General features: G+C 40.6%; 1 protein-coding gene across 3 annotated transcripts in view; it reads left to right on the top strand.

The window, feature by feature from the left end:
* Positions 1 to 24,848, top strand: part of DISP1 (dispatched RND transporter family member 1) — a 148,467-nt gene that overhangs the window by 103,700 nt on the left and 19,919 nt on the right. For all 3 annotated transcript variants that reach the window (XM_019549523.1, XM_019549522.1, XM_019549524.1), the window contains 3 exons: positions 18,730 to 18,759; positions 22,896 to 23,019; positions 24,586 to 24,713. In XM_019549523.1, coding sequence (XP_019405068.1) covers positions 18,730 to 18,759; positions 22,896 to 23,019; positions 24,586 to 24,713 — 282 coding nt within the window. The remainder of the gene's footprint in view (positions 1 to 18,729; positions 18,760 to 22,895; positions 23,020 to 24,585; positions 24,714 to 24,848) is intronic.

Consider the following 24,848-nt stretch of genomic DNA (forward strand, 5'->3'; position numbering starts at 1 on the left):
TCATCAGCTGCAGCAGAAACCGTGGGGGCTCTGGGGTCACCTGGCAGATCCCCTTGTGCAGCCCCCCTCCTCATTTGGCCAAATCGAACAGAACCCATCCCCATCAAAGGCCGCCCCACTTGGCCCCAGCCTCCTGGCATTTTGAAAAAAAAAAAAAAAAGCCCCGCACTCATTGGCTGCAGGAGCAGTGATTGGGACCTCTGGGCGCTGCAGGTGACTGCAGTGGGGGGCAGCAGGTATCGGCTCCCCTCCTTAGCATTCATATGGTAGCTGTCGCATCACATGAGTGCAGCATGGCTCAGCAGGGTGCCCCACACTGTCTGGGAGCTGGGGTGCCTCCAGCAGTCTCCAGCACCACTCAGCCCCAGCTCCCATCTTGAAATAGGTTTCAAGTCAGCTGGTGGAACCAAGAACAAAATTTGAGTTTTGGGATCCTGTTGTCTCATCAGCCAGCTAGACTATTTTCTATTGCAAATAAAATTAAAATAGACTTCTTTACCAAAGAGGCATAATACGCTAAGAAAGTGTTAATGTTATCAGACTTATCATTGTCCATCTTCCTTTACAAAGGTTACATTCAGTTAAAGTCCATTTTTGAAAGCTGTTACACAGTGAGTGATTTATATCCCAGCTCTGTGTTTCTAGAGTCTGCTATATCTCACAGAGTTCTGTGTTACGCGCTCTATAAACCTTTTTTTCCAAATGCTTTAATAAAGTCTACACTTTTAATGAATGCCTGAAAACAAAAACAGTTTGTTGGGGTTTTTTTTAAATAAAACTGAGTGGATAAAACATTGTGGTGATAAAATTATTTAGCTGCCTCCTATCCACTCTACGGTTTGCCCCTTGTTATTTGGCAGACAGATGAGAAGCAGAAAGAAATGAAAAAGCTCTTGTTTTGTTCTGTTTTTTTAAAAGCTTTTTCAAAAAGCATAGAAAGGTTTGCCAAATACCAAGTCTTAATAACAAGACTTTGTTATGAAACAGCTCCCTCCTCAATTCCAGGAAAAGGGTAATTGTTATCTAGTGCATTCTTTAAGGGCTTTCAGAGCTGCTTTATACGTAATTAATTAAGAAAATATCGCTGAATTTAACATTTAAAAGGTTATTTCTCACTTCAGCAATATTTAGTTGCTGTGCACAGCAACTAAATTATATAGCTTTTATTTGAAAATATTATATTTTCCATACTTCTAAATATTTCAATACAAAAATATATTTCAAACCTTAATAGGTTTTCATTTTTATATCTGTATTCATAAATAACTTTTTTCTGTGCCTTATGTATATGTGCACTGCAGTAAAGCTATATGAAGACTTATCTTGCTTGTCCTTATTAGTAGACTACAATACTGCAAGTTTCCAAAAATGATCATTTATTCAGATAAGATTCATGAGGTCTGGTTCTGATCTATTTTATCAACATTTGAACAGCTAATAGTGGTAGCTGCTGCTATTTGTTATTTTGCTTCTATCACCTACAGTTGCACGGAAATAACACATGATGGGTCGATCGCTTCTGCATGGTGGTCAATAACATTGAAGCAAAGAGACTGTCTTTTGTCCACCTTCTGATTTTCAGAGGAGGAAAGGTTTACTCTCTTCCTTGATGAGGAATTTTTTTTTTTTTTTCTCAGTGGTTTGCCTGGGGGACTGGAAGGACATTGCTAAGGAAATCTAATTCCCTTCTCCTCCCATAGAATCCATTTTTCCATCAAATATGGAGATTGCCCTGTGGTCAGGTAAAGGGAGTTAAGTGGGGGAAGCAAGTTGATGTATTTCTTCCATAACACCAGCCAGGTTCTCCAAATTTGGGTTCTCTCTGCATGTAGTGTGTCAGGGTGTCACCCTGTATTTTGCAGTATTTTGTTCAACTTTCCTTGCACTTATAAATTAGTCATACTCAAAGTTAATTTAATAGGTTTGTTCTGGCTTCGTTAATAGTTTTTTTTAGCTCCCATGATGACAGTATGCAAGCAATATGCTGTAGATTTCATTAAATACTTGCACAAAGCTAAAGGCAATGAGCTAACATGTTGAGACCAATAGTACAAATAAAAAATCAATTTATAATTCAGTAATTGAGAACATTAAAGATATGTATATAGCAAAGTTGATAAAATTTTAAGAACATCTAAGCAATCCAACAGCTTTTTCAGGCTTTTTCATCACACTAATTAAGCACTAAGATCTGTCTAGACCTCAGATTGCTTTGAACTAAGTGTCTTTGCAGTGGCAGAAAGAACTTCTAAGATTATTACTCCAAGTCTGTGTGCAGCCTAGTACTACAGTCTTATGGTCTTTTGACCTTTAGAACCTGGAGTTTGTAAGTGGCAGAGACAAAGTATGTTTGAAAATGAATTTCCCATGCCCTGCATCCCTCACCTTTCAGTAAAAAACAGAATAGCTGGTACTTAACTAGTGATCTGCTGGGCCTTTGAACTGAAGTCTTCACAGGAGATAATTAACAGATAATATAAGAGGAATGGGAAAAAACACAACAAGTCCTTTCTTGTATACTAAATTGGCTGGAAAAATAGCATCAACTGCTTGCCCTTAAAAAGAGCCAGGCTGTAGATGGGCTTTGTGCTTGAGACAACTTTTAAAACTTGCGAAATGTACATAAAATGTATGAAAGTGATAAAATGCTGGCAGAAAAAGCAAAAACATGGCAGCTTAAATAAATTGGTGGGATTTTTGACCATGTATAATTGTTTTCATTCACCAAACACTTGATATCAAGTAGTAACAAGGTTCAAATTCAAAACAAGACAACACTAGATCCTGAAGAAGAAAAAACTAGACTCAACAAGATTTTGTCTCTGCTTTTCAGCATTCTCAGGGAAAAAATGAGTGTGGGAGCTGTGCGGTCCTTGTTTTCTGAGGCTTTTAATACAAGGAATAAGAAGATGGACTCCCAAAGGCATCTTGCAAATTAACCGAATTGTCCAGCTTCAGCCGCTTATGACAGTCTCTGTCCATCCTCCCCTTTCACTATATTCCATCATGTCTCATGCATGTAGCAACAAGGAAATTTAGACTTTGATGCATACAGTTCTCAGCTAATCATGAATGCTTGGACAGTAAAGGAGGACTTAAAGAATACCAAAATGTGCAAGGGAGGATAGTCTGAGCTTCCTGAGTAATTTGGCATTACATTTGTTAAAACAATAACAGTATTGTGAGATTTCTCTCCAGGACCTCTGCTGAATAAATAATCTCTATTAATACTGAACATTAACACAAAACAAAAAAATAATCCATTAGTATAACTGAATTAATGTACTAAAAGCATGTGGATTGTTACATGCTGAAAGCTTAGTTTTACTGGTAGTTTTAGTAGTCATTTGCTGATATTTTACAATACTTTATAGAAATGAAATTAGTTCTGAAAATAGTAGTAGCATTGCTTATATATAATTGAAGAGAAAAATAATAGTGTTACATAAAAGAATATTCATGTATGTTCAAATTAGCCATATATTTTGAAACCATTTTTAAGAGCACGCATGTCTTATCAGGTTATTTGTAACTAAATATTATTATTTATGCCAGAAACATTTTTTTCATTTAACTGTTGATGTGCACAATTTCTTAAAGGAGTATGTAAAATTTAGGCATTAAATGGTGAAAAACTAACATCACCTAGGGCATCTCTTTACTCTCTTAAATAATTATTAATGTTTTTGTTTGTTTGTTTTTGTCAAGGTATCATATAATGACAGGTTTAGCACTCCCACAGGGTCTCACTGAATCCCGGTGCTGGGTTCAAGAACTGTACCTGGGAGTAAGTTAATGGCACCCACTCTTCATTTTTCATTTTGTTAGCAGCTACTGCATCCACTCCAAATCTGGAACATGAGAACAAATAGAGGAACGACCGCAGCACGGATTGAAGCTGAGTGAATGCTTGAGCACTGCCGCAGGGGGAAAACTGTTAGGGCACTTGTACATGTGACCAGGGGTTGTGGTCCCTAAAGTGAATCAACATATGTTCAATTTCCATCAATTGACAAGGTGTGGCATGCTCTTCCATCAGTGAGATGAGTCTTAACAGTTCCTGTAGGTGGTGTCATACTACTGCTATGTACTACTGCTGATGTCCTCTATATTTTCTTACAGTAAGGGTTGCAGCTCAGTGAAATCTCTGCTACAGAAGACAGACCTGTCCTGTCATTGAAAGTTTTATTCCTGTCATACTCTATATTTTTATATAATTTTTTATAATAAAATTATACACATATACAGCACAGTGTGCTGTCCAATGCACTGATGCAATTCAGGAACCCCATGGCCGTGAAGCCTTCAGTAACTTCCATGGGGTTAGGGAGGCAGATGAATTTATTTGCCATGACATCCTGCAGCAGCCAGCATACCTCGTGTACCACAAGGCTGGATGAGCAGGGAGCCATGCTGAACTGGTTCCTGATGAAGCGCAGGCTGATAGGGGTGGCCAGTTTCATGATGGCCATGGCCACCCTCTTTTCTGATGAGATGGGGCACCACATAACAGTGTCCTGGCACTCAGTGTGAGGTTTTGGAAACACGACTATGTGAAAAGTATCTCCCTGTGCATGCAGAAGGTCTCCAGCTATTGCTGATTATTCCACGTTGAGAGTATGATGCGCTTTCACCAGTCTGAGCTGCAATCATGGGCACAGACCTTGTGATTGATCATTGCTCTGAAGGTTCCTCCGCAGAATCCTAGAAGTCTCAACATCCATGGCTTCCTCTCCCACTGCAGGTCAAGGGCCATTACCTAATATAGCAAGGTGTGAGAAGCTGCTATAGTGTGTCATCACCTTTGGAGAAGGCACATCATAGCCTGCATAGTGTTCTGTTGCAGTAGCTCTGCATGATCCAGTGACTCCACTATCTCCCAGGTCACCTCCAGGACTTCCAAAATCTTTTGTTTTTTATTGCAGTTTCGAGCAGGATAGGATCATTAGCATCATAACAGTCCTGCTCCTTGCATTTAAATTTATACTTGTTCGTGACAGTACCACACATTAAACTACAAGGAGGTGTTGAATGGTTAGAGGATTACACACCCAACTTGGCCAGTCCCCTCACCCACCCTAATGCAATTGATGAGTGCAGTATTTGGTGTTTTTGCCCAGCAGGGTTGGTCATGGGTCAGGATAATCACTTCTAAAACCAACACTAAAAAGATTCAGGTATCCTTTTTCTAGAACCCTGTGATCCTGCCAGGTATTCATATACCGATTATAGTGCTTATAGGAACAAAAAGACACCCCCCCCACTACCACCAATTATCACCCCAGCAATCAGTATGGGATGGGGGGGAAGTACCGAACATGAGGTAGCCAGCCCATTGTTCCTTATAGATTGATGCAGTCAACTCCAACTTCAGCATTCAGGGTGGTGGGATGGGGAAGGGAGGAGGACACATGACATGGATGTTCTCGATGATGGCTTTATGCTCCTGGTGGGGGTGAGAGGGCATATAACACCAGTGTGAGGCTAGCTGGTGCTTCACATAGCACCGCCGCTGACCACCCAGCACGTGCTGCTGGTTAGTTCTAGGCGCTGGCTGCACTCGCCCCATTTAATTAATGACCTAACAAGTGGAGTTTGCTTAAAACCTGGCTATGCTGAGCACTGCTTGGTGAGCACCTGGGCTCAGACTGAACTCCACTTGTTGGGTTAATGCAGATACTGAGGTGCGAGAGATGGGTGGCCCTAATTCAACACGTACTTGCAACTTGCACCCCCCCAGTGACTAGTCAGCAACTAGGGGGATACCTTTGCAGCCAATCTCACCAACCAGGGGTGGAAGGTAGAGTTTAGTAGGCTATAACAGCAATGTCTAGAAAGATGTCTCTGTTAAAAAAATAAAGTTTTAAGTACCTTTTACTTTTTAGTACTGCTGTTGAATATACATTTGGTTTATATTGTTGTTTTCCTTTTAAAAAGTTGATGTAGTATAAGAGTGACTCTTAAGAACTGGCAGATGTCAGAACAGCAGTTCAGCAGCATATGCTTGAAGTTGAACAAGTGCTTGCCTGAACTGGGGATAAAATTTTATACTGTAAAGCCCTGCAGTATTTCTACTCACGTTACAGAAATAAAAAAAATGTAGAAATGTAAATAGCAACATTTCATAGCCCTAAAATATGTCTATGCGATCTGTAGGAGAGATTGCTTTTTACCTTCAAAAGTCAAAGAAAGTTTTGCCGTCCTGCAAGGCTCTGTAGCAAACAGAAGTGGGCCCTCTGGCAGCGTAGGTTCACAAGCCATTATTGTGTCTGTACAGGAAGTGAGCTCTTATGCCAATAGGTATACTTCTTAAGTCTTCTGAGCTTTAATACAAAGTCAGCAGATGCTTTATTTGAGTCAAGTTAGCTTATAATACACTAAACTGTTGCCTTGTGTATATTCAAATATATATCAAACATGGCCCTTTTTTCCTCAGGTATTCATTTGAGGCATTTCTACACGTATGTATATTGCAATTTGTTAGTTCATGTTAATTTCCTGTCTGACAGAGAAATGCAAGATATGACCATGACCTACCATTGCTACATTAAACTGGGAAGTGTAATAAAAACAACTTACAAATAAAATGTTTTTTAAGGAAGTAACTTTGTTTCAGAAAAACTGCTGAAAAGTACTCTAGTCATCATTTAAGTCCCAGAACAGATCTGTTAATTTCACTGTAATTACAACAACAACAACAAAAAGACGACAGACAAATGGCTTTTAACTTTTAAAGGATCTTGAAATAGTATTAGTGTAGTCCAAATTAGCTGTTGGCTTGTTTTCAAATAGTGACTCATGGCAATACTATACAAAGATTTTTTTATTGTCTTCCTTTGAATAGTTCAAAACTTTTGGTTAATTTGCGAAACACTATATTTGCCTTCAGCGCCCTGAATTTGAGAAGAATATATGACACCTGCTTAAGTCGTATGCATAAGAAGTTATGTTGAACTAAATGTATTTTTTAACTAAATTTATAAAATGAGAACATCAAAAACAAAATATTAACAAAGGTAATCCATTTTAAACATGATTGTTCACAATTTTATATTTTGCGTATATGACAGTTGTCTCAGATAAACAAAAGCAACCTCCTAAGAGAGACTGAGGTACAATTTAAGCATGATAAAGCATTTTGCCTAGTATGGTATGAGAGGCAACTTGTAAGAAAAGTAGAGTGGAAAATAAAATAGTTGGTTTTTTTCTTAGTTGCATCCATAATGTGCCCTATTTTTTAAATAAAAAGCTATGGCCTCTCTCCTCTTCAGACAGAGTAGGGATTCAGTAAAATCAGCTGTCTGTCAAGAGAAGGGACAATATAGAACTTGATCAAGTTTAGTGGATGTCTGGGGAGTTAATTGAGGGACATTAGAAAGAAATCACTTTTCAACATGGCAAAACTGAGTCTTGTGGAGGAGGTTCTGGAGGTAGGCACCTTACAAATAAACCCAGGAAGGGTTCTGTGCATATGGGAGAACACTAAAGAAAACCTACGGATTTTTATGAGAATTTAGATTTTAGAAATCATCCATATGATTTAAATAATATTCAATTAGTTATGGCCTCTTATAGTAAAAGTATGAAAATAAATCCAAATTGAGTACATACAGGAGCTATATGCCCTCACATTCTTATATATCTTCACATTCAAGTTTTTACACGTTTGCTTGTCAGAAACACATTTTCCTGCTGAGCCAATATATGATACTATCAACTGAAAACTTATGACCAAGAGATGTGAAAAGTGATCTGGTTTTATATTGCCAAGTAAGTTAATGCAGACTTCCTAGGGCAGAACTGTCCCAGTTAGTAGCCCATGAGTTACATGCAGCCTATGAGGGATTAATGCAGGGGTGGGCAATTATTTTGGCTGGTGGGCCACTTAATGAGTTTTGGTGAGCTGTCAAGGGCCATGCACACAGTCTTTCAGAAGATATCATTTTAATAAATTATAAATAAAAACAACTCATATACTAAAAATCAAACACCTACTATAACATTTTAAGTTTATTTAAAGATAATGTTGTCCTGATTGACTTTTTTTTTAATAGTTTATATAGAGGCCATCACATAACATCTCAAAATAAAGTCTAACTCTTGTATATTGTGTGATGGGGGCATGTGAGGGGGCAAGGGAAGTGTGTGGATGGGTGGAGGGGGAAGTGGGAGGGTGTGTGTGGGGGGCTGCCCATGTGCTAGGTCCCAGGAGCTGGCAGGGAATGGGGTAAGAGAGGTGGGCAGGAGGCTCATGAAGACAAGCTTGCCCGAGTGGTGCAGGTGCATTCTGCTTCCCCCCTAACCAGTCTGCAGCTGTCCCCATGGAGCTTTGCATGGGGCCCAGCTCCACCTGCTCCCTCTGGGGCAGCTCATGCTGTGTTCCTGCCCATGCCTGCCCAACCCTGGCCTTGGACCCAGACCCGGACCCAGCCCCAGCCCCGGCCAGCACCCACAGCTTCCTGGCAGGGGTGCTTCTGGTGTGGCTGCAGTCACCCAAGAGCTGTTCAGCTCCCCCCGCCTCCAGCAGCTCCACCTCCTCCTCCTGCCCCTGTTGAGCTGCTCCAGGCAGGGGGGCAGCTACAGGCAGGCAACTTCTGCCCCAGCACATGAGGCTCCAGCTCCAGCTCCCAGCTACCTTCCACCTACTCTGCCTGCCCAGTGCATTGAACAGCCATCTGCAGGCAGTGGAGTGGCTGGAAGGGGGCTGAGGGTTGGAGCCCCGGGGGCTGGGGTTGGAGTCGCCCAGCTGCAGCTTCCTGCCACCTGAAGTGGTGCAAGCAGGGGCAGGAAGAAGAGGAGGAGCAGCTGGAGTGGGGGGAGCTGAACAGCATCAGGCTGGCTGCAGCTGCATTGGGAGCAACCCTGCTGGGAAGCTGTGTGTGGGCTGGGGCTGGGGCCATAGGGCACAAATGGGAGAGTGGCATTGGCTGCCCTGGGTGGGAGCAGGCAGGGCTCAGACCCATGTGGAGCCCTGTGGGGGCAGCCACAGAACGGATTCAGTCAGTTGGCAGGCACCTGCCTATGGGCCGTATTTTGCCCACCCCTGGATTAATATATGGCTTCTGGGTTCCTACGTGACAGGACAAATCTGTAAATATTTTGGAGGCAGTTAAGATATTTTAATTAGGGGAGAAATATGGGATCCTAGGTAGACGTTTATGTACTCTGCACATTTTGAAGAACAGTTTAACTAATTCTTCCACTGTAATTATGTGTTCTGGGAACAAAAAAGCTCTTGATATTTCTTTGTTAGCTAAAATTATTTTGGGAGTAATTCTATCTGCTGAACTTCTTTGATTCTGCTTAAGTTTCTGAAGCATGGCTGGTATTAATGGACAGCTTCTGATTGCTCAAAATTCTTTATGCTGGTCTTGATATTTGTATTGCACCAGTATCGATGCGCTTCACTTGTAAGCCAAGCTTCCATTATACTAGATCCTGTACAAACACATAACAGACTGTGCCAAATGTGTGTCTTGTCCCACTACCTATAAGTTATGCCAAGAGTAGACTGAGGCTAATTTCCTGTATTAATTTGTGGCTTCTGTGGATGACTCATAAAGTAGCAATGCTTTGACATCTTTTGAAGGATCATAAGCAGTCATAGGGAGGCAAAGTGGTGTCATGGCTCAAAAACTGGCTAAGGCCTCCTCTACGCATAATATTTATGATGTGATTAATGTGTTCATTACAGAATAAATGACAAGAATGCTACATACACATGCATCCAATTTAAGGTGCCTTAAAATGGCATACCAGCCATGAAAAAGTTCTACATCAATTGCGCTCAGTATTTTGGTCCCACAGGTCAGGTGAATGGTGCAGGGCCAGTCTTCAAGCTGGATCTGACTCTGTGCACCAGGATTAGACCCCAGGGCCCCATACTCCCTCTACCTGGCCCCATATACCAGGATCAGAGTCCTGCACTGCTCCCACTGGGTCCCTCACAAGATTGGGACCCTGGGACCCTGTGCTACCCCTGCATGGCCCCACATATTGGGATTAGGGCTCCAGGGTCCCACACCCCAGAATTGGGGCCCTGAAGTCCACACTACATCTGCCTGGGCCTCGCATGCCAGGATCAAGCCACTCACTGCCCTGCTTGCCTGATGTAGGGCCATGACCTGCAGGGCTTTCCACATACACATGGAGAGCCCTGCAGGCCAGAATACCTACCACTGAGGGCTACATCTGGCCTGGAAACTAGGGCTTAAGCACCCCTGTTATACATTATATTTAGAATATTTTCATGGCTAGTTTGTATGGCACCCTAAATTGAATGTGTGGCAGGACCAGAGCTGCACTAGGGCCAGTTTAAGAGCCTGGTGTGGTCCCAGAGCCAGAGCTGACAATCATTTGATTGTTAGTCCCTGTCCCAAAACTGCAAGCACCCAGCAAGCAACATGCCAGTGCAGGGCGAGCCTGGGATCCCCCAAAACTGACAAGTAAAAAGGGCACAATTTAGATCTGATCCCTGATCCCAAAATTGTGCCATGCACATGTGGCATGGCTGGAGGCTCAATTGTTGGATCAGAGATTAGATCCTATGGTGCCTTTAAATGAGTGTGCCAGGGGCCCTAGAGGGAAAAAAAGAGTTGGATTGGTTCAAGCTTCGTCATGGTGAAAGAGTGACTGTGGGGTGCCACAAGATTCCGTTAATAATGACCTGAAGAATGAAGTGTCAGAATTAATCATAAGATGATCAAAGGCCTTCAGAGAGGCCTAATCATAATAAATAACAAGGAAGCTTGATTGCAAATTAAATTTATGTTGACAGTGCCAAGATCAGTTAAAGTAATACGAGTGCACAATCAGTTTCTGGAATTAACTATTGCAAGGTAACACTGAAGTAAAGAACTTAGAAGAAGACCTGCCCATTTCTGTGTGATGAGTAGGGATCCTTGTTTTCTCTGATTAAAAAAAAAATCCCCAATTTGTGGTTTCAAAAAGTAACCCCAAATCTACATTTTTCTGTTATTAAAATGAAACACCACTTTATGTAGAGATGTATATATAGTGGTGTTTTATTTTAATCACTGAAAAATGTGGATATTGGGGATTTTTTTAAATCAGAAAAAAACAGCATCTCTGGTGATGAGTGTCTAAACCAGTGGTTATCGACTGTTTAGACTCGAGGCATCCTTTGTTAGGTTCAAGGCACACTTCTATAATTTGTATGAATTGAGAAGCACCCCATTTTAAAAACGAATATATTTATTAAAGTGCTTACTCCTTGCAGAGGAGCTGGGCAGTGGTGGGATGAGCCTGGGCTTATGTGCTTATCTCCCTACAACAAGGGTGGGCAAGTATTTGGGCTCAAAGGGCACTGAAGAAGTTTTAGTGAGCTGCTGTGGGGAAGAAGGGAGTGCTGACCCAGCATGGCGGTGGGGGGAGGGAGTAGTAATGGGGAGGGGAGGATTTGATCCTATCCAGCCCAGGGCCCATCCACCCCACACCCACTGCAGAGGGCACCAGTTGGAGTGGGCGGGTGAATGAGGTCTCCATGGAGACCAACCCCAGGACCCACACAGGACAGGGTGCTCTCAGCCAGGTGAATGGGATGGAGCTATGGGCAGGTGGGGAGCAGCATTTGGGAATGGTATAGGTGGGCTGGGTTGGGGCCAGGATTGTGGTGCAGTGACCACATGGAGCTGGGGTCCAGGGCCAAGCTGCGATTCACTCTCCGTATGTTCCTGCCCACAAAACTGGCACCCATCACAGGGACATGTGGGAAGAGGATTACAGCTCTGCCCCAGACCCCAGCCCTGCTCTGTCACTGTCTCATGATCCTGGCCCTAGCTCCAGCCCCCATCTGACTGCCCTGTTCCCAGATGCTGTTTCTGCCCTCCCGTGATCCCATCCCATCTGCCTGTCCGAATACACCCTGCCTGCAGGTGTCCTGGGCTGCTCCTGCCTGCCCGCCCACTCCATCCATCACCCCAGTGAGGACAGGTCAGATGGGCCAGGGTGCCCAGTAGGCATGTGCGATTCAGATTCAAATTCAGCCCGAATCAAGGATAGTGATTTCATTTGTTGAATTGGGTCACCGTCCTGATTCAATTCGGCCGAATCTGAAGCTGAAAATTCGATGCAGATTTGTAGAATCAGCAATTCGGCCATAGACACAGCTTTAAATATTTTTTTCTACATATCTCAAGGTACCAGGCACAGCTCATGAATGCTGTGATGGTGGGGTGGATGGAGCATCCCACAGGACCACAGGGGGGCCCCCTGCATGCTTGGTGGCAAACCAAGACATGGACCAGAAATACTTCTGGTCCACTTCCAGGTCCACCAGGGAGCACGCTGGGGTCCATCCCCCTCCCCCCTGTGTGTCCCCAGCTTGGCGATCAGCCACAGAAGGACCCTGGGTGCCCCCCCACCCCAGATCCAGGAGGCACCAGTTGCTGAGTCTGGGTGGCACGGGGGGGAGCTTCCCATGCACTCCCCGGCGGACCCAGAAATGGACCGGAAGTGGTTCTGGTCCACATCCAGGTCTGCTGTCGAGCACTTACCCCCCACCCCCGCATTCCTATGGGACACTCCATCTGTCCCAGCATCTCAGCATTCATGAGCCACCTGGTACCTTGAGGTATGTAGAAAAACATTTAAAGTTGTGTCTATGGCCAAATTATTGAATTTTTCTGAATCTCTCCAAATCGATTCAGAGGGTTCTGATTCAATTTGGAGAGATTAAAGGGTCTCCTGATTCTATTCAGATTCAGAGATTTGGCCACCGAATTGGGCCGCTGAATCAAATCAGCAACTGAAGCTTTGCGCAGCCCTAGTGCCCAGGCAGGAGGTCCAGGTCTGGTGTTGGAGGTACTGGCAATGGCAGCTAGACAGAGTGAGTTGCCACTGTGGGGACTACCAGGAAACTGAGTCCTGCTGTTCTGTCCTACCTCACACCCGGGAGTGGTGAGACTGGCCACACGCACTATGGCCTGGGCCAGGACAGGTCTGAGGGACACACCATGGGTCAGATGGAATTCCTTTGGTGGACCGGATCTAGCCCATGGGCCATGTTTTGAACACCCCTGCCCTATACCTTGCTTATCTCCTCAGGCACCCTTCAAAGGATTTTGAGACACCCTGGTTGTTAAGACTTTAAAATAACATTTTAGAAAGAATTGCTTCCCTTTGCTTATATTAGGCTATGTTTTTAAACTGTTTAGCTAACACCTTTTAATCATTATGGTTTTTAAACAGGGCTTCCCATCAATGTAAACAGGGCAAGTCACACTTAAAAACCTGGTAAAAGATGGTTGCCCATCACAGGGCCATTATCAACCAGGCTATTGTATTTTTAAAAACAGCTTGCACTGTTTACACAGATAAAGTATTTTTAAATCTAAGTATGTTATTAAATCTTTCAAAAAACAGCTTTTAAAAAAATCTGGACCTAACTTTTTGGGTAGTTTATTCCAAAGTTGCCTTTGGCAGAGATTTTTCTACCTTCAGAATCTCTTAATTGCTACAATAGGACTGTTTCTAGATATGGGATAAAAAGTGGTTTCCTTATTGACACTTTCACAGCCCAGACATTGTGGGAGGAATTCTAAAAACGCTTCACTTATCATCTGATGTTCTGGTTTCTAGCAAATTGTTTTCCTCTAATGCAGATTAAGTCAGTAAATCAAATATATTGCTAAAACTCCAAGCTATTATTATTTTATAAATCTCCATTTTTATTATTAAGCATTAAATTTAATCAGGACAGTTCCATATTGAAGTTTACACTAGTGTAGCATTTTTTATACAAGGTCATGTCCAGGTGAAAGTTACAGAACTGGAATAAATAATATTTTTGTTATCCAAATACTTAAATGTTCATGTGAGCGTTAAACTTTGTCTCCCCTCTTTTATAGTCATGCAAAAATTGATCGATTTCCATAGGAATGCGTTATTATAAGTGAGAACAGACTCTGGCTCCATTACAGAGTTTTGAAGACAGAATGTGGTAGACTGCTGTGCCTTTTGACATTTAAAGTAACTAAATATTTTACTACAATAGTTGTGAAAATAACATTTTAATGAGAGTTAATGTGGTATTCTTTGCTAGATGTGTAGAAAACTTAAAACGATGGTAATGTGCTTTGTTAATAATCATCAATGTGGTTTCCATTATGTTCCATATTCCTCAGTTTAATAGAGCTCAGTGTTGAGAAACTTGTGACATTTTTGTCCAACCTCTTAGCATTATCACATAACTTCTAATGATATGGTACTGTTTTTTTCAGTGATCCAGTAGGGAAGGATAGAGTAAGGTAAAGAGGCTCCAGCCACCAGAAAGGAGGTGCTCACAATAAATGTTTTAGTATGGTTCCCTTCCCTTTTCCCCTTTTCAGTCCCTAGAGTTTTATCAGCATCTGGAAGAGATGTAGTAATTGTCCTTCATTGTCCCATCCAAAATGTGAACCATATCACTTTTCAGTATGAATCTCATAACACTAAGCACAGAGGTATTTTGGTTTTGAGGTGGATTTAAACTTCTAGGCTTTATTATGTGACTAATTTAGGTATGTTACATTGGTATGTTGACTGAAATTATTACAAAAGCTACCATTAATTTTTCACATGGATTGAGGAGAAATTATTTTCTTCACCAAGCCATTCAGAGTGTAGTGGAATTATATAAGGCTGCTAAACTACTGAATAATATTTAAGAAACTACACCCATCTGCATTAATTAATTCTGCAGAAAAGAGCTGGAGATTTTTTGCAGTTCTGTAGTTTAGGGCATAGCTAAAGAATTTTTTGGTATAGTTTGCAGGGTTAACTTTTCCTGCTGACCAGTATAATAAAGCCATCATAACAGCTGCAAGGTATTGGTTACACTGCTGGAATTTATTTTGGTGTGCACAGAATTCTTTTTTTTATGCATGCTTTTTTTAAACAAAACAATTTGATAGCAGGGCTGAACTTTGACCTTCCTAAACTTTGAAGAACTTAATCATCATCATTTGTTCAGCACTCAGTAAACTTTGCAGGTGGAGGAAACCAGAAGGGAAATGCAGATTTGCTTTTGGTTTCTTGTTTGTTTTTCAAAAAGATCTTGAAGTTACTTAAAAAAAAAAAAACCTATATAAAAAAGACAGTTTTTGTCCAAGAAAACAACCTTTGTAGAAAGGACTCCACTTTATAAATTTAGAATGGAAATGCTTAGTAAAGCTGAATTAAGGAAAACATTTTCCAGTGCAAATTTGAACAATAGCATGCAGCAGAGGCTGGTGTAGTTTGGCTGGGGTGACAACTGTTTCTCACCAGACTGTCCACTCAGGCCAGGTACAGACACTGCACTTCTACCTATATAAGTGATTGGAAACTGATCTCTGAGCACGCACAGACTGGTTTAAAAATGATGGAACCCAATCTAAGATTTGCCCCTCCACCAAAGGGTGAATGCGTGTTCCGTTTGCTGTACCAGTCTAAACTATATCACTTACAAAAAATCCTGTAACTTAGATTGATTCCACCTTGGACCATTTGAATATGTGTGCCTAGCCTCAGACAACTATCAAGGGGTGCTGGCGGGGGGATGGATTACAGATATGCCTATGGCCACCTGGAGGAACTAGCTAACCACCTCCAGGTTTAAAGATATCTTCCATGGAGACCACTGCAGCAGCTGTAGATCTTGATAGTATAGAAGTGGCCATATGGAGAGAGAACTGTGCCCCAAGCTCACCAGCAGTAAGCCATTTTGGTGGAGAGGTGTGAGTACTTGCCCGGATGGCAACCACTTAATTCTAGTCTATGGCTGTCATTTAATTTTTCTGGTTTTATAGCTAACTTCCTACTACTGAAAGTGAAGGCTGCTAGTAAGTGAATGCTTGATAATTTTGGCCCATCTGTAGAAAGGGAACTGTTATATGTATACTAGGGAAATGAAAAATCTATACACTTTCTAATTATTTTTTAAAATTTTTATATAGGCTTATCGGTGGGCCTAATGCTTTACAGAGAAAGTAAAGATCTACCAGCTGCCCAAAGGAGATTACCATGTAGGCTGCAAGGGCTAGATCCCAGGAAGCACTGCCAGCCCAATCCCTAACCATAGAGTGGATAACCCTGCCAGGCCCAATCTTAAACCTAGGGAGGGTAGTTAGATGCTTAATCCCAATAAACTCATTCTATTCCTAATTCCACTGTATGCTTCCATTTGAAACAGTGAGAGTCCCTCAGTTACAACATGCAAATATACCAGGGGTGGGCAAAATGCGGCCCATGGGCTGGATGTGGCCCACCAGGGCATTCTATCCGGCCTGCGGGGCCCCTAAAAATTTAGAAAATTAATATTTATCTGCCCCTGGCTGCCTGTTATGCAGCTCTAGATGGCTTGTCAAAACTCAGTAAGCGGCCCTCCGCCCAAAATAATTGCCCACTCCTGAAATATACCTATGCGGAAGTGGCCCAGAGGATGTGCTTCAATGACTAACTCCCACCTAGTCTCCAGATAGATACAAATTGGCACCAGAAGCAGCCAAAGACTGTTAAAGTTCCCAAAAGGGCCATGACATTAAAATGACCAAAACCAAGACTTTTAATGTCTCACTGGGGATGGGCTGAGACCATACCACCTCACTGGCAGCCTGCCCATTGGCAGAGGGATTCACACCACCCAAAATAAAACCATGTGGGCACATGCTACATAGGGCAAGTGTGAAGTGTATCAATCATAATACAGAGACAAAGAAGTGGCTGGAAGACTAGTTAACTGTAGAGCAGCTAGGTTAGTAGCACAGGGACAGGGAACAAGTTAAAGGAATGGAGACTTCAGTTTTTTAGAGGAGCATAAGGAAAGCTGGGGTAGTCAACAGGGCACCACTGCTAGACAGGCATGGAGGCTGTGAAGGCTGTTTTAAGGGATGTATAGGACCAGCAGGGCTTTTCATCCTAGGCTTAAGGGTTAGTGTTGGGCCTGTAGGGTTAGCATTATGGGTGGCAGCCCCTGCCACCCCCACTCTAAGATTTGCCATGAGCATCTCTGTGACAGTGTCTTTGTCATAGGCAGTGTCCTCTAGGCAGTGTCCTTGTCAGAAAGTTAGGCCAGTAGGTCCCTTTAGCATTAGGTTGATATTAGGGTTCTGGCTGACAGTGCTGTCTGCCTTAGGGGAATAATTTAGGCATGGGGCAGCAGGTAATAGTTACTATTGGTCACTGCCCCTAGGTCAAGGTTACTGTTGGCAACCTCTCCATGCCTAGAGTTAGGGTTGAGGCAGGAAGAACTCCCCTGTCTAGGGTTAGTATATCTGGGTTCCCCCAATTCAGGACTATGGTTGGAGCAGGCATGACTCCTTATCCTACATTCATGCTGGGAGCTTTCATTAGGCAGAGTTCACCGTCCCTTATCTGAGGTTCTGGCTGACGGGCCTCCTGAGGCTACAGTTTCTTCCTGTGGGGGCCCCCCACTAAAGTTTAGTTGAAGCCAGGATATTCCAAAGCTAGGTTTTACCCAAGGTTGAGTGAATCGCATTCTTCAAGGAACAGTATTATTTGCCTTAAGAGATTAATTAATTTGTATGGTTAGCTTCTGTAGAAATCCCTGACAGCCTCACTTGTTAACCCCCTGAGACCCACTCTAATTAAAGTACCTGGAGTGTCACATGAATCAGCATCCCTGTGCTGAAAAATGGTGTCGGGGGCACTTTAACTAAAGCTTGTTGAATTAAAGCACCCCCACTACCATTTTTCAGTGCAGGGATGATGATACACGTGATGCTGGAGCCTGCTGGGGTGTGGTAATTACCACAATTAAATGGGCCGGTAGGGTTATTTAATCTATTAGTCAATTAATTGAGTCTGCTCCAATGTGCTGTAATTCCCGCATGTCAGAGCAGACTTGCTGCACAGGTATAGGTGCCCTTAGTTACAGAATATATGTCATGTCCACGTATATGTAATCTTTAAAGGAATCTATGGCTGCCTGATGAGGCTGCTTTTGGATCATCTTAATTACAACATTTTAAATATGCAGTTTACTGAAATTAAGTACTTCAATAGCTAAGATAATTGCCCATTTAGAAGAGCAGATACAGCAACCAGTATGCTTGTACCTCTTTTCTTTGTCTATTCAGAATAACTGAGAGTGAGATTTCTAGTCACGAAGGAACTACAAGAGAAATTATCAGTTAAGATATGCTTCATTTTGGTTACTTTTTGATTTTCTGTTCTTGCAATTACCTTCTCTACCCCTCAAAACAAATAAGCATAGATATGGCCTTTGCATAATCTGAATGTTAGTGAGATAGTACCATTTAGGAAGAGAACTGCACAATGTTGTTTAAACAAAAGTATATGAATAGTGACTTTAAAAGGTAGAGATCTCCTGTTTTTACCACTAAACTGTAGCTGTTGTCTCAATTACTATCACTAACATTTATGTTAGTTGGTTTGTTTAGGTTGTCTGAAAATCGGAGAATTTTTTTTTAGCATTCATCCTCAGAACAAGTTATGTTATACTTTTTGCTTCTGAAAAGCTTGTACTGTAGTATTTTAACTAGAATTTTCTAATCTGTGCAAGTTTTCATAATTGTGATAATTGTTTGATGTAGTGTTTTACAAAGACACTGATCATGATGATGTGATTTTTACAAGTGCTTTGTATTCTTAGTTCTCTGCTTTTATTCTGTCTATTTTTCTATTCAGAACAGGATTAAATATTGGGGGAAAAATATTAGTGTACATATGTGTATTGCATCTGCCTTTAATCATTCTTTTTTTTTCCAGACCAGCCAGACCATTCAAGTTACCAAAAAGGTAAGGTACAACACAATCATTTATATATCCTGTGTATGTTCTTTCATATGTCATTGCTGACCAATAAAAAGGGAAAACAAAGCAAGGGTAAAATCATGTATGTTGAGAATCCAGTGGTGTCCCATATGCAGGTATTAATGCATTGCAAAATCAGGTATTTTTTTATGAGAATAGATTTTCTTCTACAATACATTGGAAAACTAAGCCTATTCAAATAGCTACTGGGTGTCATGGTGAGACTAATATTTTATTTATTTACAACTAAATTGGTGGCCTTTCTCTCTGTGTATGTCTGTACATTAACTACATGTAATGTGAATCTATCAGTTACTGCCTTGCTGTTTCAAAATGCTCCCTCAGAGGACTCCTTATTGCAACACCAGTAATTTTAAGAGTCTAACTAAAGAAAAGTTGAGAGTTTGTTCTTGTAATTACCTTCTCTACCCCTAAAACACAAATAAGCATAGATATGGCCTTTACATAATCTGAAGGTTAGTGAGATAGTACCGTTTAGGAGGAGAAAACAGAATGGTTTATCAGAATTATGTATGCATTTGAAGTAATAAAAGGGGATCTTTTCAATGAATATACGGTGAAGGAGCAATCCATCTAAAGGAATTGCCTTCAGTAAATAAGAGATCTAGTCATTGAATATGAAGCTGATTAATTCAATCAAACATTATCATTGTTCTTGAAACAATGGAAGGCCTTCTAATAAACACAAATCAGACCTTTTGAAAGGATGTATATATCTTTTAATGTGAAACCTAAGTGTGACAAACAGGTTTTTACGCTGTGTATATATAATGTTGATTCATAAAGGGAAACTTCTAAGAATTTTTATTGCCTAAAGCATGCAAACATGATTTTACAGCTCATTAGAAATTCAGGGATGGATGAAAAGAATCACAGGTAAGAATACTTAGCTCCCATCATAAAGCAACTTAAAAATATGAGTGTTCTATAGACCAAACTGATTATAGCTGATTTAACCTAAATACATAACTCCTTGAAATCTGTTTTCATGGTTAGTAGGGACTACAACTTGATGAAAAAATACTGAATGCCATAAATAGTGGAGGGCTACCAGCCCAGTCCACTGCCTGCATACCTAGCTGCACTAATGTGTTGTTGAGCTTAATCATATGGTGTAAATGAGGAAACTGAGCCCCAATTCAAGGGAGGAGTAATTATGCATTTTGCTTTAACACTTATTTAAACAAGTGTTTACTTAAATATGAATTGACTTTAGAAAACACTTAATTGGTCTTCAGGTTTGAGTCCAGAAGTATGTTCTCAAAGATTGAACTGAACAAAAGAGAAATTAATTACTGTAACTCAAAAACCTAAGCTCACTAGTAGGGGAATAAAATTTCCAGATTTGTCAGAGACTGTTTAAAATTATGGCCAATCTATTTGTGCCTTCTTTACATTTTTAATGTGCTGGGAAAATCATGTTTGTATGTTCCAGCCACCAAAAGGCACATAACAAGTTCATTAGCAAAAACAGAATCCAAAAGTTGAAAATTCTAAACTAAAAATTATTTTATATATACACACACAATCACTGTTGGTTCTAAATTATAATGTTATATATATATGTGTGTGTATGTGTAGATAGATAGATAGATAATACTGCTGTCAAGTATGATGCTATTATTTTATTTTGTTGTTCTGGCTGAAGTGATTGTTGCTGATCTGATTTTCCAATCTGTGACATACAAAACAGGAAAATGTACACGACTGAATACTTAGTTATGTTTCCTATATGTAGCTTATTTGAGTTTTTAGATTGGTCATGCAGGCCACAATTTCCTTTAATGTCAGTGACTGAAAAATTCAGCTTACCCAAGATAAGAGGGGGCTGTTCGGCAGAGAATGGAATCACATAGACAAAAGAGGAAAGGAATAATTTCTTTAGTAGATCAAACAGGCAAAAATACTTTTATGTCTTCAAAGCAAACATTATGTCTACAACCATTGTAGTAGTCAGTCTAGAACTTGGTGTTTATAGAAACATTGATTTCTATAAATGGAAACGTTTGCTTAGGTTATCTACTTCCTTTCCCCAAAACTTTGTATAACTGCTCATTTGCGCACGCTGCCTGTTTATGATTAATTTTAATGACAAATAGCATGACAAACTGCTTTACAAATTTGCACTAATTAAGGTTCATAATCTTTATAGGATATTGGCAAGAATTGGACCACATTTATCTTTGGTGATACTGGCACATGGCCAGCATAGTATTTGGGCTTTCTAGGCTCCAAGCCTGAACTCAGGCCACTAGGTCAACACACAGTGTCAGTGTTGGCCTTCAGGTCGGTCTGTATCTCAGAGTCCTCTCTGGGCAGCCAGCAGTACCATCTTTGGATATTGTTGGTTCATGCTAAAAAAATGGCCCACATCTGTCAGAGTAGCAGTTTACTGATTTTGGACCATAAGGAGTGCTGGAAATACATATTAGATCTTGTTTCAGGGGTGTTGTGGCAGAGTGGTTAAAGTCTCCTGCTGATACTGCAGAGCTATGAGTTTGAGTTTTGCTCGGGGCTTATGTTAAATGCTGGCCCTGTGCAGCCCAGCTGTAAATACTTACCTTGGTCACTGGGGTAATAGAGCCAAAGGCAGCTGAATATAGTGCTAGCCACATCAATCTCTGGTGCTGACTACAGAATTTGGTGTGCCTTAACCATACTAGCCCACTGGGCTGTTAAGCTTAGGTGGACCTTTGACTTAGTGAGATGTTTTTTAAGTAACAGGGCAGAAGATGTCTGTCTAGGGACTACTAGGTCCCTAGAAAAAATATCTAGTTGTACTGATTTGATATCCAAAACAATAATAGTCCTTGAGATAAATGAAAATAAGTACAAAAAGAGCTGCAGTACAAACTGACCATCATCTTTTTTTGTACTGAGATTGAGGAGAAAGTGGAATAGAAATTGACCTGATCAATATTTGCATGTGTGTAGCTACTGTCAATATACTATGATTCGTATGCTAATTGTTTGTAAAACTGTATTACAAACTTTGCAGGACTTTGCCCTTTCTATTCTGTTTGCAAGATTAGATAGTAAAACCTTTCTTAAAAGTTGTCCTTGGAACATAAGGACTTTGATTTCAAGTGACTGGTGTAAAAAATTGTGAATTTCAAACTTTTTTCTTTAATTTGTTTTTGTTTTATTTTATTTTATTTTTTTTTCCAATTTAACTATAACCTCCTATGGAGATAAAAAAAAAATATTTCTACGTGTAGGAGCTCCTGTACTCCAAAAATTCAGTAACAAAATACTGATGTATACTAAAATTTGAGACCACATGTTTTAATAATTCATCATGATGGTGTATGATGATATAGCTATTGTTTTGCAGTTTGCTTTCATCATTGAACTTGCAAAAAAAGTCTATGCACTATTACAACATAGGTTCTGAATATTGTCTTAAGTTGCAGTTTTAAGTGTGGACTAGACTGCTTAAGGGCAGAATAAATAGTGTAAGTTTTTAGCATTGGTTTTCTTAAAGCTGAAATTGTATTAGAAGTGACTTAAAGTTTCAGTTGTAAAAAAGGTTGCAAAAACTTACTTTTCTATGTACAACCAGAACATGGAAAATACCTTGACCAAACCAGAACTTTAAAGATGAGGAAACAGTATAAAAATCAATGAGTGCTTGGTCTTGCGTACCATTTTCACTTGAAAATATGTTCTTTTTGCATTATCCAAAGCTGCCAGAATGTTTTTAGTAAATAAGTAGCAATTATCATTACCAAATATGTGGACTATTTATAAATAGGCCAAAAATGTTCTTCTGGCAACAGACAAAAAAGCCTTGAAATAAATTCATATTTTTACAAAAAATCTTGATGAAAATATTTATGGGTAGGTGTAAAAGTCTTCTTAAGAAGAATCCAATGCAAGTTTTACTTGGAGAGGAATGTAACAGCAATTGTTAAGATCTCTGTAGATGTACACCTTTGCCAGTTGTGAACCAGTTAAATTTCATTGAAATGAAGCAGGAAATGTGTCATACTTTAAACAAAACTTAAGGTATAAAGTGAGGTATGAAAGAATTCCGTTTCTTGTTTCCTGGTTTATTATTTTGGTCTTTCCCTGCTAAGATATATTTTCTTTCCTTGTAGCTATGCAGCACTGATAGCTGACTGGCCTGTGGTGGTTTTAGGCATGTGTACTGTGTTAATAGTGGTGTGTGCATTGGTTGGAATATTAGTTCCAGATCTTCCAGACTTTTCTGATCCATTGCTGGTAGGTAAATATCCACCTTATGTACTGTCAAATAATTGATTCTACTGTATTCTGTCTCTAGCAGTAATGTTAAACAGGTATATACAGTCTGTTCAAATTAAAACCAGAAATTCAAGCATGTTTCATCTTTGGGGACAACTAGGTCAAAGATTTCCAATCCATTTTTCAAAGGATTGGAGCAACTACAGGATTTGTGATACTTAACAAAAAATTAAATCTGAACTCCTTGCTTCCCACCCTACTCTTTCTGCAGTGTGTCTGGAACACTACAGCACTGCAGGCCACAAGCACAGAAAGTCACTGGCAGTGACCTCATTATCCCCTGCTCTTCACTTCTGGCTTGTCTGTACTCCCTTCCTCTCTCTGCTGCTATAAAGGAGGAGATATGTAGTTCACAGACCAGTTTTCTGCAGGTGCAAGGGAATCTGCTATGCATCTTAGTACCCAGAATAAGAGAATAAAATTTCTCTTATTTTTGAGAAATAAAAAGGCTTTGGTATGGGCTGCAAAGTATAATGTAGAAGGATGCTTCACATGGCTAAAGACTGGTTGAGGATAACATTTGCATTATCCTTCTGGGGGTAGAGAAGAGTGAGACAAGACATACTGTATTTTCTCACATACAACATGCCCCCAAATAAAACACACATCTTGCTTCTAGAAGGCAGAACGAAAAGAAAAATAAAGATTTTTCTGCAGTCATGGCTAGCTTTGTGACTAAAGGTGCTTGTACACATGATAGATGTCACGGTGTACACATGACAAAAATGTAATTTGTATGGCTTAATGGTGTCACACGTTAAACATGAGCCAGTTTAGGGCATTTTAAATAACTTGCATTGTTGCAAATTAAATGATATCTGGATGTGGTTTGGTTTGCAGGGTTGCAAATTGCAACAGCGCAGCTATCAGCTCATCCCCCGGCCATAGGAGAGGTGGGAAGGCTCCACAGAAAAAAAGGATCAGGCCCCTCGCCGCTTCTACTTTCAAAAGATGGTTTAGGAATAGCACATCCTGACCATATGTAAGGGGTTGGACTAGTTGACCCATGAAGTCCCTGTTAACCTTTTGATTCTACAGAAAAGCATATCCACACATTGGGCATGTCTACATCAGATGCTTATGGGGCAGTAGCCTAAGAATGCTGCGCAGTAGTGTACCAGCCAAAAACCATAATAATATGCTACTGTGCAGTGTTATTAGGCTACTGCCCAGTAAGCATCACCAATGCTACTGTGCAGTAGTGCATGCGGCTGTGCATTGAATTAATACTTGTTAACTAAGTATTGAACTGAATGCGCAGTAACTATGGTGTATTAATGAATGTGTAGGCATGCCCAGTAAGTGCTAAGAGCTAATTTACTAACTGTTTAAGCAGATTTGTGCCAGCAGGTCTCTATTGTATCAGACCATCTCATTACAAAGCAATTCACCTTTAAAATAGAAGTTGGGAGTAACTGCTTTATAATGAACACTGTCCATCAGTTTGATGTTCAGATATTCTATTCTTCTGTTAAAGCAACAGAATAAAATATACTAACAGTGTTCTGTGATGTTCTGTCTTAGGGTTTTGAACCAAGAGGAACTGCAATAGGGCAGAGATTGGTCACATGGAATAATATGGTGAAAAATACAGGTTATAAAGCAACACTGGCAAACTATCCCTTTAAATATGCAGATGAACAAGCTAAAAGGTAAGATTTTTTTTAAACAGTCCTGCTAGTTATTACTAGGGACCTAATGAAATTGCGATTTTGCAATTTCTGCAGAAACTACAAAATTGGTAGGTCCCTGGTGAAAAAACCAGTCCCCACAAGCGGGGGGGGGGG

This window comes from Crocodylus porosus, unplaced genomic scaffold (assembly GCF_001723895.1).
Source record: "Crocodylus porosus isolate Cpor-Errol unplaced genomic scaffold, CroPor_comp1, whole genome shotgun sequence".
In the NCBI taxonomy this organism is placed as follows: domain Eukaryota; kingdom Metazoa; phylum Chordata; order Crocodylia; family Crocodylidae; genus Crocodylus; species Crocodylus porosus.